The 19,343-nt window shown below is 41.6% G+C and overlaps 1 protein-coding gene across 2 annotated transcripts; it reads left to right on the top strand.

The window, feature by feature from the left end:
- Window positions 1-1,668: 1,668 nt before the first annotated feature.
- LOC147242769 (vesicular inhibitory amino acid transporter) lies at window positions 1,669-18,793 on the top strand. Of its 2 annotated transcripts, XM_086189185.1 has the most exons (8): window positions 1,669-1,964; window positions 14,277-14,413; window positions 14,910-15,036; window positions 15,125-15,327; window positions 16,232-16,469; window positions 16,594-16,756; window positions 17,270-17,588; window positions 17,833-18,793. In XM_086189185.1, exons 1-7 carry the CDS (start codon window positions 1,962-1,964, stop codon window positions 17,575-17,577), a joined length of 1,179 nt encoding a protein of 392 aa, XP_086045311.1. In that variant the 5' UTR covers window positions 1,669-1,961; the 3' UTR covers window positions 17,578-17,588; window positions 17,833-18,793. The 2 variants fall into 2 exon arrangements, with proteins under 2 accessions (XP_086045311.1, XP_086045310.1); XM_086189184.1 differs by having other exon boundaries at window positions 17,270-18,793.
- The last annotated feature ends 550 nt before the right edge of the window (window positions 18,794-19,343 follow it).

The following is a 19,343-nucleotide window of genomic DNA, read 5'->3' as shown; positions in this document are numbered from 1 at the left end:
ATACCAGATAGTTTTCCAAAAAATGGTGTTTAGGTGTCTGTGTCTTTCAAGGAAAAAAATTTGAAGAATCTGTCACGATGTTCGGGTATTTCAAAGTCCAGGTAAGCTATAGTTTGAGCTTTGTGAACAGGGACAATCGCCAATTCAGCTGTCTTTCAAACTCAGAAGAAGCTGTCAGGTAGAATCACCCTCTGTACAAGTGGACCGATAATGAGTGGCCATAACCATATTAAGGCTAAGTTTTCATGGGTAATTCCATCAATAGGTACCCAGAGACAAAGTGAAAGTTATTCAATTTGTCAGTCAATGGACACCACCATTTAACACCAAAGCAATATCTTCAATTTGGGTTTTCTGTCAGTTGGCAAATACAAACAATGGTCTTTGTCCGAGGTGGAAACACTCCACTCTGCACTTTGTGTGTCTCGTATTCTGAGGAATGTCCAAGTCAAAATCTATAGATGTATGGCCCTGTGAAACTTAAAAATCATTTTGCTTGAAAGATTTACTATCACAATTGACTTAATATATCCAGTACTGTTTGAAAGGCTGGACAAGACCCCCTCTGCAAGGGTCTTGATTCTTCAAGATTGCCTGCAAAGTGTCTAGAATAGGCTGATATTGGAGGGTCTCACTTTTTTGAAAATCAAGAATATATTCAACAAGATCAGCGCAATCGAAAGGCTCCTTGAGATACCCTCTTCTCTTGAGGGCAATTATTTAACTGAAGTGTTGGCTGAAGTATGTTGCCGACAACTGCAATCAATGCTGACAAAGAAACAAGCTGAAGATCCTCCACCAAAGCATCAAGGCAAACTTGTGACCTCACCATCATTGGCCACTGGTACATGAGAATGGTCGTAATTGAACTGTGGTAACTTTGATACACATCTTGCTTGAAGCCATGCAAGGAATAGGATTCGTCTTTTCTACTTTTTGTGTTTCACAAATGTATTATCTATACTTGTACGAAAAAAAGGCGTCCTTAAAATACACAAAAGACAGTTTTGTGGTTCGTCAAATGATTTCCAATATATTGAAAGCCCTTTTCTGTTGAGCAAACAGAATTGCGCTCCCTGAACCAAACGAAGGTGCAGTGCAAATAGTAAAATAGAATAAAATAGTCACTAATGAAAGATCTAGGAGGCAAAAACATCAAACAGTAATAAATAGTAAAATGAAAATAGTGTCATAGGGATGTGTGTGCCCTCCTAAGGTGCAAATGTGCCAGGGTACAGTTATTTTGTCTGTGTGGATGGTAGTGGTCGTGGTGGTTGGGGACACAGTGAGTTGACAAATCTCGCTGCTTAGGTAAAGAAACATCTTGCTCATTTTCCTGATGGCAAAAAGGAGAACAGAGTGTGGGATGGGTGGTAGCAGGGGTTAATTTGAGCCGGATCCTGCCGGAACGAGATCCGGCACTTCTGAATTTTGGCCTCCCTGTGTTCCGGTACTTATTTGGGCAGATCCGGTACCTCTTGTATTAAATGAAAATGTGAAAACGTTTTAAAATGATTAAAATACAATAATAATGTGCATAGATAAATTTACAGACCCAATCCTTAGAATTTCATGTTGTTTATTAAGCTTCAACGTCATTTGAAAGAGTCGGAGATCCGTTGATGCGCTGATGCCAACAAACCACGCCCCTGACACAAACAAATAACCTTTCGAAATTCGCCGCCTCTGAGGAGCAAGCAGAGAGGAAATAAACAGTTACTATTTCAACGCCAACATGTCAGAAAGACAGTTAAATTTGCTGTTCAAAAAGAAGGAAGAGTCTCATGACGCTTAAAACGAGTCAGAAAAGCCTCCACAAGCGGCGACGAGGGCAGCTGCAGCGGTCATGTTGACGATCAAAATCGGCTGCAGCAGGAGGCTAGCGCCGCCACAGCTAGCCTGGTTCACCTCCAGCTAGCCTAGCCGGGTCGAACGTGATGTGGGGTGTCTTGGACAACTAAATGGTGAGCATGCCGTCTAATAATAGGCCGCCGTGCCAGTCTTTAAATACCGTAAAAATAATAATGGAAGATTTGTGTGATTTATTGTGAGCTCTTTTTTGTTTGTTTTACAAGTTGGACCTGTTGAGAAAGGAATTGCTGACTGTAGACTGATGCGCTCCTGAGGAGGAGGCTAAATAACTGTGAATTATCGTCATAACATTGATACCATGGATAATATTTGAAATGGAAGCTTGTAAGTCCCACATCATGGCAAGTGGGCATTTGTATGTTGTTTTCTGTATACGTTCCGGGACCTGTGCCCCTCTCTCACCCTGAGCCATCATATGTACTTAGCGTTCCGGCACCTTATGATTTACAAATTAAGTACGGGGTGGTGGGGATACTTTATGATGGCTGTCACCCTGCTGATACAGCAGTCCTCATAGATATCCAGCAGTGTAGGAAGAGGGGCACCTAGTGATTTTCTGGGGCGTCTTCACAATTCTGTGCAGCTGGTGTTTCTTTTGCACTTTGCAGTTACCAAATCAGGAGATAAGACTGTAGGTGAGAATGCTCTCAATTGTGTTCTATAGAAGGTGGTCAGATGTTCTGTAGGGAGACCAGCCTTCATGAGTCTGCCCATAGGGTGGAGTCACTGCTGGGCCTTTTTAATGATGGCTGTGGTGTTGATGGTTGAGGACAGGTTGTCTGCCACATAAAGCCCAAGGAATTTAATGCTGCTGACTCTCTACAGCTCCACCATTGATATTCAAGGGTCTGTATGTACACTCAGAAGACCTAAAGTCCGCCACCAGCTCCTTTGTTTTCCCACATGGAGCAGGAGATCATGGGACTTGCACCAAGATTTGAGCTAGTCCATCTCCATCCTGTATGCAGACTCCGTGTGTCAGTAATAAGACCTATCACAATTGTGTCATCCCCATATCAAATGATGTGGTTTGAGGTATGAGAGGTGGTGCTGTCAGATGTGAGCAGGCAGAACAGCAGGGGACTGAGCACACAGCCTTGGGGGGACTCCGTGTTCACTGTGATTGATCTTGATGTTTTGTTTCCTACTCTTTCCGACTTTTTGCTGCTGCTGCATCAAGAAGCTGAGGGTCCAGAGTCTACATCCTGCAACCTTAGCTTCTTTACCAGCTGTGACTAGATAATAATGTTAAAAGCCGCACTAAAGTCAAGGAAGAGTAGTCTGGCATAGTCATCCTTCTCTTCCAGGTGAGACAGGGTGAGGTGGAGCATGGTGGAGATGGTGTCATTGGTGGATCAGTTAGCTCTGTACGCAAACTGGAGAGGGTCCAAGTTGACAGGGAGACAGTCCTTTAGGTGCTGCATGACGAGACGCTCAAAGCATGTTATCAACACAGGTGTAAGGGCCACTGGGCGGAAGTCATTCAGAGTAGTTGGGTTGGACTTCTTTGGCACAAGGACTATGGTGGCACTCTTGAGGCACTCTTGAGGCACTTAGGCACCGCCGCCTGTCTCAGAGAAATGTTGAAGATGTCTGTCATAACATCCTTCAGTTGCTCTGGAGAGTTTCTTAGAACCCACCCAGGGATGTTGTCAGGCCCTGTAGCCTTTCGTGGGTTAACGCTGGCCAGGGCTTTTTGCACTGCTGTTGAAAATCGATGAACTTGTCTCTGGGTTCGGGTGGGGCCTCGAGGGTTTGATGGGGGTTGCTGTCCTCGAAGCGCGAAACGAAGATGTTGCTCTGGTCTGTCAGGGAGGGGTCGTTGAGGCACAGTGGTGAGGGGGAAGGTGTAACTTCAGTGTTGAAGCAAGTATGTTGTCAACAATTGGAACAGATGTCAAAACAGCACGGCACAACCTGTAAAGAGATGTCTCCAAATTGGCACAGTACATTTTTCTTTTTGGTGCACAGGCCTACATAATTAAGTGATGTGGAGTGTTAGACCTCACGGGGCAGGCGGAATGATGTCATGGGTGGATGTGGTCCACAGACCGTACAATACAAAGCTGTTAGCATACATATCAACCATGACTGACAGCATATATCAACAGAGAATAAGTGGAAATAGCGATGCACTTACGCCCCCCACTCAAGCCTCACTGTACCATCAACAGAGATATGAAGCTTTGGGGCTGCTCGAGCTTCAGTGCAGTATATGGAACTTGTACTGTAATTCATTCCTGTATTAATGAGGACTCTCTAAGCCTGTGACTTGGTAGCTTGTTCAGCTGTGGGAAGGGTCGGACTGTGGCAAGAAATCTTCAAGATTTTGCAGAAAATTGGGCAAAAAAAATTAAGCTGTTGGCAACGTGGTCCTAAAGTTTTAGTGTAAAATATAGTAAATAAACATGTCTTACTTGACATGACCTGTTGTACATTGGGTGCAAAATGACAACGTGCAAGGCAGAAATTTAAGGTGATTAAAAACAAGAGAGCTCCCAATGAGTAAAATTCATCAATTTTGTGTCTCTTAACTGGATTGATGAAATACAGTTAAATTCTACAGAGTGATTCGTAGCTATTTTTATTCAAACAAATTTGAGTAGAAAGTATTTAATAAGTGATTCAAATATGTTAAATACTGCTTAATGTGATTCAAAACTATGCATGCTCTATTTTCAATGTATAGGTTACAATTATTTATGTAGTAAATCTTAGTTAACACAAGTCTCGGTTTTTACAGTGTACAAATCCGTCACCACAGTTGGCTAGTAGCTGCATTAATCAATTACACAGCTTAGCAGACATTAAAGGTAAATTCTGTATTTTATCCCTCTTTTAGTTTACTTTATTTCAACTACTTATCATAGTATGTATTGCCAACATCAATTAGGATCTCATTAACTTTAATTTAAACATTCATTTCTGTATTTAGCTACATTTCTTTCCATTTAATCACACATCGTTTTCACTGTTTTTCTTAAGATCTAATATTTCTTCTTCAAATTACACCTGGGCTACATTTTAATCATCATCTTGATTTGCCTGGACTGATTTCTGGTCTCCTGGTTTTACAGATAGTGGATGTGGCACCTTTAGTGTTTCAATACTTGACCTACGGCTTCAGCTATCCATGTAAAGCTGTAGAAATTGTGTAGGAAGCATTCAGCAGTATTTTCGGGGTCAATGACAGTTGTTACAATTACTACTGGGGAAATTGTGGGTTTTCATGTAAATGCCAGTCAGCTGGAAATTGAATCTCGGAACTTTATTCAAAAACCGAACAGAACCATATATAAAGCTTTGAAAACTCCATGCAATAAACAGCCTAAATTATTCAAACATTTACAATATTTTTTTCCCAATCTATGCTATAATCCATATCCAAATTCACACAAGAATCCATACATGCCCTATAAATAAACATATATACATTATTTATGACTCTTTCAACTGCTGTGCAGTATGCAGCTAACTGTTGTTGTTAATATATTCATACCTTAATTCACATCTTCTATTGCTTTCCTTTTACATTGTATTTACATTATGTACACATCTTGTTTTTAATCAGTAACAACTTTTGTTTTTCCTGCAATCAGTCATTCAGGTGAGGTTACAAAAACTTTAAATAAAACAATGAATAATTATTTATTCGCATTCATCATTTTTAAAATCCGTAATATAGATTTAATCTGATTATACATCTCCTGTAGGGTGAACAACACCAGCACCAAATCAAGTGTTCACGTCCACACTGAAGCTGTTACCTTCTCCTTTGGATGAGAAGAGGTTGATAAGGATGCTGTGCTCGCTGGGTTTAGGAGATTTGGGGGAGCACTGTCATCTTGTCAGGTAGCTGAGGTCTTCCTGGTTGTGCTGTGTGTTGCCTTCACATATGATGATAGGTCCAGCTGTGTGTGTTGCTCTGTAAAAACAAGGTTCTGCTGAAAACGTGGATAAGAGAAAGCATCTTCTCAGCAGCTCTGTGTGTGTGTAGAAGCTAAACCTGTCATCAGATTATGTATTTTTAGAATGAGTTTTAGAACATTTTGACTATATTTTCAAAATCCTAACTAAATAAACTAAAATGGAGATTAACTGAATTATTTAAAATCAAAATAAATTAAAAGGGGGTACTTCCCTTTGCGATCGTGGACATGTCGATCAGCTGTGCTGCCCTGAAGAGGAAGAGGAGGTCAAGGAGGGAAAGTATCTGGAGCCAAGGGTGGGGGGTGGGGGGGGGGGGCGCCTTGTCAAGAGGCAGAGGAGGGTGAAAATCATAACAAAAAGGAAAAGAATGAAGAGGAGGGAGGGGGGATATGGAGAATGCTGGAGGAGGGTGAAGGGGGTGAGAAGGAGAGATGGATGAGATTTTTAGGAGGCTGAAAACAAGAAGAATGATGAAGGGGAGAGAGGACAGACTGTGGAGGATGGAGGGGAAAAGAGAGGAATGGAGAGGAGTGGAGGAGAAAACACAGGTGAGGTTGAGAGGAGTGGAGGAGAAAACAAGGGTGAGGTTAAGGGGGGTGAGGTTGAAACGAGTGCAGGTGCAGGCGGGGAGAGAGGGAGAGGGGTGCTGATGAGAGAAGAATCCTGAAACAAGAAACCATCAGACGACTGACACATGAACAAACCCTCAGCTGTTCAACCAAACTAAACAAAATTAAATCAAAATACAATCAAATGAGCAACAACCAATGAGTGTAAATCAGTGGGCTATAATGTGATGACATTTAATTAATTGTACAGCCCTGATGTGTGTGTGTGTGTTTGTGCGCGCGCCCACACGCGTGTGGTGTTCCATAAAAGTGAACAAGTCTTTACTATATATAATACACATTTAGAATAGACTGAATTTCTCTGGGAAAAAAACAAAAACAAAACTTAATCGGCAACTGCCTGCCAGCAATCAATGTAAAATACACAACATATACATACATGGGCTGGGATTCAAAACAGACAGATCCAGATATTTTCATCCACAAAAAAAAAAAGCCACAGAGATTTTTAAGATTTACAAGCGACAAGGATGTAAAATATTACGTATAAATTTGTACTGTTGACTGCCAACCACAGACCAAACCCCGTTGGCAGGTTGGCGGGACCTTCCCTCACACACTCTAATACTCTGATGCTGTTCAATTGATATACTGAGAGCTCACATGTCATAAATCAACAGCTTCACCGTTTGTTTGAATTTGCCGTTTTACAGCACGTTTTCTGTCATGTAACCACACATTACTCTTCTTACTCATTTCACATTAAAAATATTTCAATACCATGAATACCTGGATTTGAAATGGAAAAATGCCATGTGTGATTTGTGATGATTTTTAATCAAATGTGTGGCCCTTGAGAAAGAATGAACCTTTACATCGTTGGCAACATACCATCTATAAAAGTGGAAATGGCTTCACTTTGTACAACTTCATTAAATTATAAAATAGTGAATGACAGAAATGCTCCAGTAAAAAGTTTATACCGTGATGAAATTCCCACCAGCAATCAATAAAAACACAACATACATGGCCTGTAATTCAAAATGTCAACAATATTATATGATATTGAACCACATAACACTAAAGTAAGTGTTGCCACCCCCCCCCCCCCCCCACGCAGACACACACTAATTTATGTTTGTATGATTAAGGGCCTCACCTATGAGCAGGCAGCAATTTCCAAGATACTCTGATGCTGCTCAACTGAAAGCTCACATTGAATAACTCCCAAGCTAACCTGTTAGCTCAAATTTAGCATTCTGCACTGCACGTTTGCGGTCAAAAGTTTCAAATAAAATGTATTTCATTGCTATTTTGTCTGAAGATTTGTATTTTAATTTGAGAAAAAAGCACTTACATCGAACTAACGTAGCGGCAGAAAATTTCACCTGCAAAACAACATAAAACGCCTCACATAAAAAAACACATTTAAACATGACAAATCTTCCTATTGCCATCCTCAGTTTTATCTGAAGAAGTTGTTGAAAGCAAACTGCAAATATAGAAAGTCTGTATCGCTTGTTAGGGGCACCTTTCAGTTTGTGTGATGACGCGCCTGTGGACGTGGCCTCCACCCGATGACATCATCTTGAGAGGCACGCTGTCAATTTCAGCTGGACTTCCTTGTTGCAAGTTTTGTTATCGAGAACCAGGAAGCATTTATTTGTGACGTTTATTTTAATCTCATTAAGGCTGTATAATTGTTTTACTATCATTTACTGTTATCTGTACAGCTTTAGCCCAGTTATTTTACATCAGTAGGTGGTAGAATCATAAAGTATGATGCTAATATGCTGCAGCTAAGAAGGAATACTGACACTTTGCTCACACGTCATTACATTCTGGCATAAACTATCAAAACTCCACAAATCAAATCAACTGAGGAAATAACATATTATCTGCCGTTATTTTCTTGTGTTTTTTTATTATTATTTTTCAAGGTAAAAAAAAATGAGGCACATCAGGTATCAAGGTATGAATTAACTGTGCTAGTAGATGAAATGTGAATAACAGAGACCCTTTTTTTCCTAAAATAGAATGAAGACCATCAGTCACACACATTGTTATTTCCTCCTTGGAAACTGGTGTCTTCCCCACTGCTTTTAAACAAACTCGGGTCACTCCGCTCCTCAAAAAGCCCAATCTCAACTCAGTACAGGTTAAAAATTACAGGCCAGTCTATACTTGAGCGCGCTGTCTTCAACCAAGTTTCTGAGCATCTGCAGATGAACAACTTGATTGACTCCTATCAATCTGGGTTTAAGCATGACCACTCCACTGAAACTGCACTCCTGTCAGTCACAGTATCACTGCAATTGGCTAGAGTCCTCTGTCCTCCTGCTGCCTTGGACACTGAACCATCAAATTCTCCTCTCCACACTCTCTGAATTCTGTATCTCAGGATCTGGCCTGTTGTGGTTCAAGCCCTACCTCATCCTTCAGAGTGTCATGGCGGGGAGAAGTGTCTGAATCACATGGCTTCTCGACAGGGGTACCCCAGGGGTCAGAGCTTGGTCCCCTACTCTTCTCCTTAACACCACCTCGCTCGGTACTATAATCTGCTCACATGGCTTCTCCTACCACTGCTATGCTGACGACTCTCAGTTTTTCATGTCTTTTCCACCTGAAGACAGAACTGTCTGAGCTCGGATATCAGCTTGTCTGGCTGATATCTCCACATGGATGCTTGATTCAAATCAACTCGCACCCACAAACTCTGCCAGAAATCTGGGTGTCATGATTGATGACCAGCTTACCTTTAAGGTACATGTGACCTTGTCGATATGCCCTCTACAACACCTGGTGGATCTGACCCTACCTGATACAACAAGCCACACAGCTGCTGGTACAGGACCTTGTGAATTTGGCCCACTGACTCCTGTAACTCTCTCCTATGTGTACATTTAAACCTCTGCAGATGATCCAGAATGCAGCAGCACGTCGGGTCTTTAACTTGCCCAAAGCTGCACTTCACCCCACTGTCTCTTCTCTGGCTTCCAGTGGCAGCTCAAATCAAAGTCAAAGCTCCTCTGGCTAACAAAACAATGACAAGACACCTGGAATCCCTCATCCAGTTCTACACTCCCTCTGCCTGTGAGAGGTGCGTGGCTCTAAATCTCTAGCCAGACTCTTCTCTTCTGTTGTGGTGGAATGAACTACCCAACTCTATTCGATCTGCAGAGTCCCTTTCTGCTTTGAAGAGACATTTGAAGACTCAACTGTTCAGGGAACAGCTTGGCACTTCAATCTGACCCTTCTCGTCTTTGTCCTCAGAGGCAGAATGAGTCAGAAGGTTTAAGACCCAGCTCTTCGTGAATACTTCGTACTGACAACGTTGAATATCGAATGTGTTGATGTTGAAAGATGTTGTTGATGTTGAATTATTGGTTGTGTTCAGTTATGGTCAAATCATATTTAGAAAATAAAAAACAAAAAACTGGCACTTCTTCTGCCACTAGATGGCAGATGGCCAATCAAACTTGAAGCACCTTGTCGAACCTACTAAGGCTTTCCCTCCAGTCTAAATGCTTGCTTTGGTCAAAATCATCTGCCAGCTGATATTGTAGGACTGTAGAATTGCAGAAAATATAAACTTTCTGGTGAGGCTGCCCAAAATGGAGACATAGATTTGATTTGGCTACTCAGATAAAATGAAAATTATAAATAAATAAATAGATGAAATAATTTGGCTTTTTATTTTTGCAGCAGTGAAAATTATTCTTAATTATGTCACATCCCTCACATTTTTTTCTTTTATCAAGATTTTGATATGGTCTGGTGGCAGTCACTCAGGACCTCTGATATCAAGCCAACAGATAAAAAAAATGAAAAGTTAAATAAGCCAGAACCATCCAGATAATGCAAGGATTAATGCCTGCTAGAAGACCCCACAATACTAAATGAGCAGAAACATATGGTTAAAAAAAACAATAACACCAAAATAAAATGGGAAAAAAGGCAAATATATATCTGTAAACAGGCTAACAGATGTCCAGCATCTTTCTATTCTATCAAGTGGAAATATGTATTTTCTGGTGTTGGGTTATTGATGCCAATATAACTCACGGTCTGCCAGCTAGATCAAGTTTTTATTGAGGAGCAAAATTGCTGCCAAATATGCATAATCAAACTCTCAAGGCTCCCTACTTGGGAATATTATGAAACTCAGGTTGAATTATAACTGCCTTTTAATGAGGTAGTCACATTTTGATCTTCACAGATCAGAGACATGGACCTTTTCAGATCAATGTTAATTAGATAAACTGCCTTTGATTGAAGGGCGTTTAGTATATGAGCGATATTCAGCTTCAAATTACAATCAAACTACATACTGAAGCACTAAAAAAAGAATTTTTTTGAACCCAAATACAAGCTGTAAGGGAATAAAATGTGGCCGTTTAGATGTTGATTGACTCCAGTTACAAGTTATTTGGTTCAATCTTGCTGCGAAATCCATCCATCCATCCATTTTCTTCTGCTTATCCTGTTAAGGGTGGAGGGGGGGGGGGCTGTAGCCTATACCAGCTGCTTTTAGGCAAGAGGACAGGCCTGGACGGGTCACCAGTCCATCACAGAGCCAACACATAGAGACAGACAACCATTCACACTCACACCTACGGTCAATTTAGAGTATCAATCAGCCTCGTCCCCTCTTGATGTCCTTGGACTGTAGGAGGAAGGTGGAATACCAGAGAGAACCCACACAGGAACAGGGAGAACATGGAGACTCCACACAGAAAGATCCTGTGCTGGAGCCGGGACTCGAACCAGGAACCTTCTTGATGCGAGGCGACAGTGCTGACCACTGCACCACCGTGCGGTCTGCTGCTAAATCATCCTACAAAAAGCCATACAGGACATACTTCAGGTTATAAGAACATTTGTGAAATTTAGTACAATATTCCAGCAGTTATATGGCGGGTCTTTCCTTTAGTACCTAGTTCACGTCATCATTATTGTCAACATCACTCCTGTTGCCTTCTGTACAAATGCTGATTGAAGATGAACCATACATGTTTTTCTGGATTTTGATGTAACATTAATGGAATTTTGAGGGTGGAACTGCTATTCATTAATCTTTGCCGCCTCCTTAATTGAACCTGTTTGTCACTAACTACCTTTGGTTGGGGTTTGGATATTTTACATGTGGATTCATATGATATTTTCCAACATCCACCCATCCCCACACCCTTCACAATCCACAGTTGTTCCAAATAAAAAAGGGAGATGTGACAAATTTAGAAAAGAAGCTATTCTTTCTGCAGTTGTTGCCCCCACATTGCTGAATGAAAAATAAATCAATAAGTAAGATACAAGACTATTTGTTGATGATGATGCAAATGTAACAGTCATTTTTTTTCTTTATTCCCTCCTTTTTCCTCATTTGAATAATACAGAATTTACTTCACACATTCCATGTTGGAAAAGAGCAGGAAGATGACAAAAGAAATCTTAATATTTCTGTCTGTCAGTCCACTACCTCCCGAAACAGCTCTGGTGTCGTCCTCTTCTCTTTCACTGCAGCACTTTTTTGAATTGAGAAAAACTGCAAGACAGACAAAGTGGGAGAACACAGTACAACAGAAGACTAAGACCCAAACAAAATTGACTAAAGTACTGTAACATGAGACAGGGATTTAGTACAAAATTATATTTTAAGGGTTCACGAGTGAAACCTGGATCTGATTATGTGGAGGTGTGTGTGTGGGTCTCATGTCATTGAATTTGTAACAAGCCAAGACGAAACATTGTAAAAAAGGTAGACAAGAAGAATCAGTGGAGAAACAGTGTGTGTATGTGTGTGTGTGTGTGTGTGTGTGCGTGTGTGTGTGCGCGCGCGCCTTATTCAATTCCTGATTTATAATACACTTACTTATTGTGGCTGAGGGTGTTAGTTATGAAAATAAGCTAATTTATTCAAAATCATATATTAAATATTGAAAATAAATCAATCAAGTCATGGAAACGCTTTCATGACGGTCAAAGAAAAAAATGGGGGCAACTCGCATGCCTCAATTTTTTTTCTCTTTTCACATGAGGAATTTCCACGAACAAAACACATCTGACTTATTTATTATGGCTGAGAGAAATGGCTCTGCTAGGCTTTTAAATGTCAAACCTGTCTACTTCCCGTAATCCCTCATGGTGAGGAAAGACATTTCTGTATCACTTTGTGAACAGGATATGTGGTTGCAAAAAAAAAAAAAATTATGAATGACCTGGAGGCCTGCTGCAATGTAAATCTTCCACTTGAGAAGTCCAGACAGGAGTGGAGAAGTTGTAATAATCTTTACTTTTCCAGCATCTGCCAGCAATACGTCCCCCCCACTGCTTGGTGGCTAATACTGAGTACTCAAATGTAAGTCCTGAAAAAGAGCACGTGTGTGCTCGGTCAACATTCCCTGAATGAATTTAAATGTCAGATTGTGGCAGGAAAAAAATGTTTGTATCTTCTTTGTCCTCTTTGGAGTCTTTCAGGGATTTTTTTCTCTCACTCACTGTACTCCTCTGCGATTGGGAGCCGCTTCAGGTTGTGTTCAGAGCAACCAATTAGGAATTAGCTGGCAAAAACACAAAGAGAAAGTGGAAGTGACAGAGAGAGAGAGAGAGAGAGTGAAAAAGACAGACAGACAGAGCAAAAGAGAGAGAGAGAGAGAGAGAGAGAGGGGGGTGGGAGATGACATCAGATACTTGAGCGTCAGATCTCTCACAAACTGCTTTCATCCCCAGCAGCTCCATTTGAACATCAAAGCTCCATCAGAATGTTTATGCATCCACAGTGTGTGTGTGTGTGTGTGTGTGTGTGTGTGTGTGTGTGCGCGCGCGCGTGTACGCATGTGTGTGGTAGTTGATGTGCCTCCGCAAGTCTCTCAGTGCGTCTTCATGTTCCAACATTCAAAACACAGCAGCTCCATCAAAGTAACTAGTTGTCTCCTCTGATCTCCCCTCCTCCTCTTCTCCCTCTACCTCCTTCAACCTGCTGCTCTCCAGCCGTGATGGTTGCATCTCTCCTTCCTCCTTGTTTCCTTTCTCACCTTCTCTCCATTTCTTTGCTTCCCTTTCACCTGCCCCTGCTTAGCTCAATTCAGTGAAGGGTAGTGGCTGGGACATGTTAGCATACCTCTGTCAAAAGTCATAAAAACACATGAGGTTCAGGGTTTGTCTGGAAATAACCCTCCTCATCTTTTCTTACTATATCGGCCATATTTAGTAGCAGCAGACGCTTTTCTAGTCATCAACAGTTGTTTTGCTTTGTTTAAACTATGTAATTTATTATATGAAGAATAAAAACTCAAATTTAATTCCTTAGTCCTTACAAATGTAATGCGGAACTCCTGTTATATTAATAAAGGCAACAACCATCCATCCATTTTCTTCTGTTTATTCCTGTTAAGGGTCACAGGTGAGAGGCAGGGTTCACCCTGGACAGGTCACCAGTCCATCGCAGGGCCAACACATAGAAACAGACAACCATTCACACTCACAGTCACACCTACGGTCAATTTAGAGTATCAATCAGCCTCGTCCCCTCTTGATGTCTTTGGACTGTGGGAGGAAGCCGGAGTACCAGAGAGAACCCACACAGGAACAGGGAGAACATGGAGACTCACACAGAAAGATCCTGTGCTGGAGCCGGGACTTGAACCCAGAACCTTCTTGCTGTGAGGCCACAGTGCTGACCACTGCACCACCGTGCCGCCCAAGCAACAGCCGTTTGACAAAAGTGCATTTCATGATGTTTGACTGAGGTTTGCTAACCTGCCAATTCACTCATTATGCCAAGCTAAAAAGCAGCCACTTGGCCTCGAGCTATCAAACTTCACTTCTGGCACTCAGGTGGATGGCAAATAAGTGTATTTCCCAAAAAGTCAGTGTACTCCTTGTCCAATTTCTTTTCCCCCTCAGGGCATCTTTGTTTTGGGCTTGCCCTTTGCCCTGGCCCGGTCCGGTTATGTGGGTCTGGTTCTGCTGGTTCTGTCTGCCTGGATTTGTAACCACACAGGAAGGATTCTCATCGCTTGCCTCTATGAAGAGGAAGAAAGGTATGATTTATATTCTGTTACAGTATTATCATAATTAGCCAACAGCATTCAAGTTTCATGTTTATTTATACTTCTCACAAAGCAACACTGCATCAGTTATTATTTTCCTGATGCAGCAGAAATTTAGTTTTTTTTCCACCATGTCTCAGTGTTGTGCCATACTGAGTGGGTTTGAGGTTCTGCATGATTGAATTTATCTATCTTCCTCAGTGAATTATCAGCAATGGCGGCTATCATTTCTAGCAAGTTCTTCCTGAGTTGATTCCCTCTCTTTTGTCTGGAAACTCAAGGGAAATCTAAACTCATATGTTGCATGAACACTGAGCAGAACGTTCGATGTGTCCTTCTCATTCAGACAAGACAAAATTAATCCCAGCAGCAGAACCACTGATAAAATAATTCCAACATTTGCAGCAAAAAAACATAGATAATTGCCAAAAAAAATGTCAATTTGCTAATATTGAATGTTAGAATGTGGTACATTTGTGTCTCTCAGCGGAGGATCTTGCCCGGGGTCAAAGGTCAGAGTCCGGCACAGCTACCAGGACATAGTAGAGGCCTGCTGTAAAGGACTGTGGATCAGCTGGCCTGGTCTTGGGGGATGGATGGTCAATGTAGCTCAGGTGACATACACAAACATCAACAAGTGATTCTGAGGTTTATTTGTCTACAGTTAAATCTTAAGTGTCCTTCTGTCTCTTCCTTCTACAGGTCATTGAACTACTGATGACCTGCACCCTCTATCTAGTCGTCTCTACCAGTATTCTGTCGGACAGTCTATGGGGAACAGCTGTTCCTAGATCAGTGTGTTCCCTCGCGTCTCTGCTTTTCCTGCTGCCGTGTCTCTTTCTGACTGATCTCAGACCAGTCTCCACCCTAAGCCTGCTCTGCTCCTTCGCCCATGTCCTGATCAGGTGATAGAGTAAAAGAACCACACTGTCACGTCGAGAGTTCCTGGTCTCCTGCTGTGCATAAAACTCCTCTACTTTTCTTCAGCTGTTAACTCTGAAGCTCATAAACATTATTTCGATTCAGTTTCCTGTTCAGTCCCTGCACTGTATGCTGAGTTCAACGAGAAAGTCACAAAAATCACCAGCAAAAATCCTGTAGTATGTCTTATTGTGTCTGACTGAACACTGAACTATTCAAATAAGTCAATTCTTCTTTAATACACACGTTCGTAATATGTCTAAACACATCTACGGTAACTGTTCGTTATTTTGAATTGAGGTTCAATTAACGCACTTGTGGCAATAGATTTGTTCTGTTTTTCATGCAAATTCGAATCATTCTAGCTCAAGCTCTCTCTGTCAGGCAGAAGTAGCCCAAAACGGCTTTTATTTCGTCTTCTAAAATGTTACTTTGTCATGATTCTTTTCCCCATAACATTATGAACAGTACAAATGGCAGAAAAACGCTCCAAACATGGTATGACCTGGGCTACCTCTATATATATTACGAAATCAGATACTATTATTAATTTTTCTTCAAGATCAAAATTTGTCACATTTCTATGAGGACGGGAGTAAAGTTTCAATGTGTGGGCACTCTGTGAATATGGAGGCCTGCTGTGGAGGTAGTAAGTTTAGCGCTATCAGGTAGCAGTCGAGGCAATACTTTGAGCTGAGCAATAAATCAGAAGAAGCAAAGTTGGAAAATCATGTTTGATTTGATGTTATCCTGGAGCTGCACTATATCTTCCTATATTTCAAAATAAATACTCAAATGCATTTCCGAGATGAAACTCTAATTAACCCACTGCTGTAGCGACAACACTTGATTCTTAGGTTTTTTTTCTTCCTCTTGTCTCTCTGTCAGCCTCCTGGTTATTTTGTACTGTCTGAGTCTGGCCAGTATCTGGTCTTGGTCCTGTCTGCCTCTGTCTGTGGACCCTGAGGACCTCCTGGTGTCTGTGGGCGTCATCATCTTCTCCTACACCTCACAGATCTTCCTCCCTCCTATAGAGGGCAGCATGGAAGACAGAGGGCAGTTCAACACCATGCTGCGGTTGACCCACGGTGCTGCCTGCATCATGAAAACCACATTTGCTTTATTGGTGAGTGACTTCTGGACCAACACCAGGTCACGCAGGCTGACTCTGGTACAGCGGAAGCTCAGTAATTGGCAGGACATGTGTTTAAATGGAAAGAGATCGATTGATTGTTGTCTTCCCCCATTAGGCTGTGTTGACCTGGGGGGCGGAAACCAGAGAGGTCATCACAGACAACCTGCCCTCTGACCTTCGACCTCTTGTCAACCTGTTTCTGCTAGCGAAAGCCCTGCTGTCCTACCCTCTGCCTTTCTACTCAGCTGCTGAAATACTACAAACCTGTCTACTCCCAGGTGAATACTGCATCTATGAGTATGAAGCCAGCAGGCCATCTGTATGGAGAACCCATGAGGGACATCGAATTTCTGCTTGACAAAATTAAAGATTACTTTTTCTTTTCATTACTGAACACTGAGGCGTAGACGTTCATTCTGAAAATGTGGGTTGTCAACACATCCGTCACCACAGCTGAACTTTACACCTGTATTTACAGTAAACAGTCATGAAGTCATCAAGTAACAATACATCCTAGTTTTGAGAGTGATGTAATGAAGTTTCATGATGGTTAGTATCACATGACCAAAAATGATCCAGGCAGTTTGATACTTCCCTGTTTTCTTCCGGACAGCTTCCCTTTAATTAATTCTTGCAGTTCTCCATAACAAAATTCATGTTGTATGGAGGAAAGATATCTCATGAGTTTTAAAAAGAGAGGCTGTGATGCACTTGGAAAGCCGTCCGTGAGCAAAAGTTGTTTGTCGTGTCAGCAACTGCAAACAAAAGCTCTGTATATGTCTCTGCTCCAGATTTCCCTCAAATACACGGATGCCGGAACGTGTTTCGCTCGGCCCTAGTTGCCCGTGGCACCTTGCTGATGACATCATTCCTCCTGGCCCTGCTGATGCCCAGGTTCTCCCTGCTGATGGGCTTGACAGGCAGTGTGACTGGGGCGGCCATGACACTTATACTGCCATGCCTTTGTCACCTTCGCCTGCAGTGGGGTTTCCTTTCTCCAAGGGAGCGGCTGATGGACGCAGCAATACTGAGTCTTGGGGTCACCTGCAGTGTGTCTGGTGTGATTTGTTCAGTAAAACGACTCGTGGGGGGGCTGTAGAGGAGGTGGAGGTGTGTGTGAGCAGTGTTAAACATTTTAACTACGAAGCATGCAGACATTAGCATTTATTTCACATCACTGCTACACATAAAGATGTATACATTTAGAACACAAGGAGCCTGATTTACAAATGTCTGAAATACAGAGTACCAAAATGTATGTAACATTTTGATGGTGTACATAATCAACCACGAGATGGGCAACAGGAGCAAACGTGGCTGAGACGGCAGAATTTAAAAGTTTTTCGTGTTTCAGGGCCGGCCCCTGCAGAGAGACAAGAGGAAGAGGAGTAAAGCAACAGAAAGACACGTTTTGATTTGATTTTCTTTAGCTTGTAGTGGGTGTGACATCTGTGCTTTTCAACATCTGTCGTAAAAATAGAAAAGAGGCATTCTCCAAAGGAATGGAAATTCCGATGAGTTATTAATAACATAAATTAAAAGATCAAAAACACATGTAATAAAATAAGCTGGATTTTGTCCTGTTTTTTTGTTATTTTCATTCGTTTTGTGCAGGGTGTGTGACAGTTTTGGAATAACACTCAATCTAAAATCAAGCCATGAGCTTGTCCAAGAGTTCCAGCCACGTTTGAATTATTTTTCCTGCCATCATCGCAGGGCCATCAGGGGCAATTAGGGGTTCAGTATCTTGCTCGAGGACACGGTCACCGGAAGTAAGGATAGAACCAGCAACCCTTGGTTGCCAGACAGCCACTCTACCTCTGAGCCATGCCGTCTCCAAGAGTAGATCCGTTTGCACGTGTGTTTGTGAACGAACCAAGTTTGCACGTTTTTACATACGCAAACCTTTAGTAACTCAGGCCCCCAGTGCCAATACTTCCTCAATCATACGAGATAGATTTGAGTTTAGCCCCTTATATTCTCCACTGTGGACATGTGGATGACAATAAAACCATCAAAATGTCATCTCTCATCGCAATTTGTGAGAGAAATCACAGAGTAAATCCATGTTGTATGGCATCCTCCTACGTCAGAAGAGAGAAGATTGTCACAGACTCACAAATACAACAAGAAGATTGTCTTCCAATGGAAACTGGAAATGTGTGTTGCAGATGTTGATTACAGGTATAAGAGCAAGCTGAGCGATTTCTTCTTGACCATATAGAGCTTTTCTCTCAGTGTGTAGCATTTTGAAAAAAATACAACTCTATATCATAATTGTGTCTCATCTTGAATGAGAAATTAGCATGAATGATCTTTTCCTCATTTAAGGGATAAATGTTTGTCTCCTGTCTCTTATTTTATTTTGTCAATATTGAAATATGTATAAAGCATGTGCCATATTTTTGCTCAGTGGCAGTGGTTAGCCTTAGTCTCCAGGAAATAAATGTAAATCTGTGTAGATACCCCTTAAGTGATGTAAGTAATCTTGTGTGTGTGTGTGTGTGTGTGTGTGTGAGATGACAGGTGGGAGTAAATTTGGCTTTGGTTTGACATCTGCTTATTTGTGACAAAAACAGCAAGGAGACTTAAACGGTCTCATTTTTCACACTGGTTAAAACATCTGAGAGAAGATGTGAAATTGAGAGGAAAGAAAAAAGATGAAAATGGTAAAAGAGAGAAAGCAAGAGCACAGAATCACAGCTGCATTAAAATCAGTCGAGAAAAAGAAAGATGAAGATAAGTGCAATGTTGTGGAGTTAGTTTTTGTTTTTACACATGGGAACGTTTTATTTTCGAAAACTAAACTTGCACCGTAATTTTTTTTTCCTGGAAAACTGTTTTCAAAGAAGAAACTAGTGTTCT

This window comes from Aulostomus chinensis, chromosome 20, assembly GCF_037954235.1.
Source record: "Aulostomus chinensis isolate RoL2024-O1b breed Wild chromosome 20, RoL_Achi_v1.0, whole genome shotgun sequence".
NCBI lineage: Eukaryota > Metazoa > Chordata > Actinopteri > Syngnathiformes > Aulostomidae > Aulostomus > Aulostomus chinensis.
The sequence above is the reverse complement of the archived record's forward strand: the minus strand, read 5'-3'. Positions and strand labels throughout refer to the sequence as shown.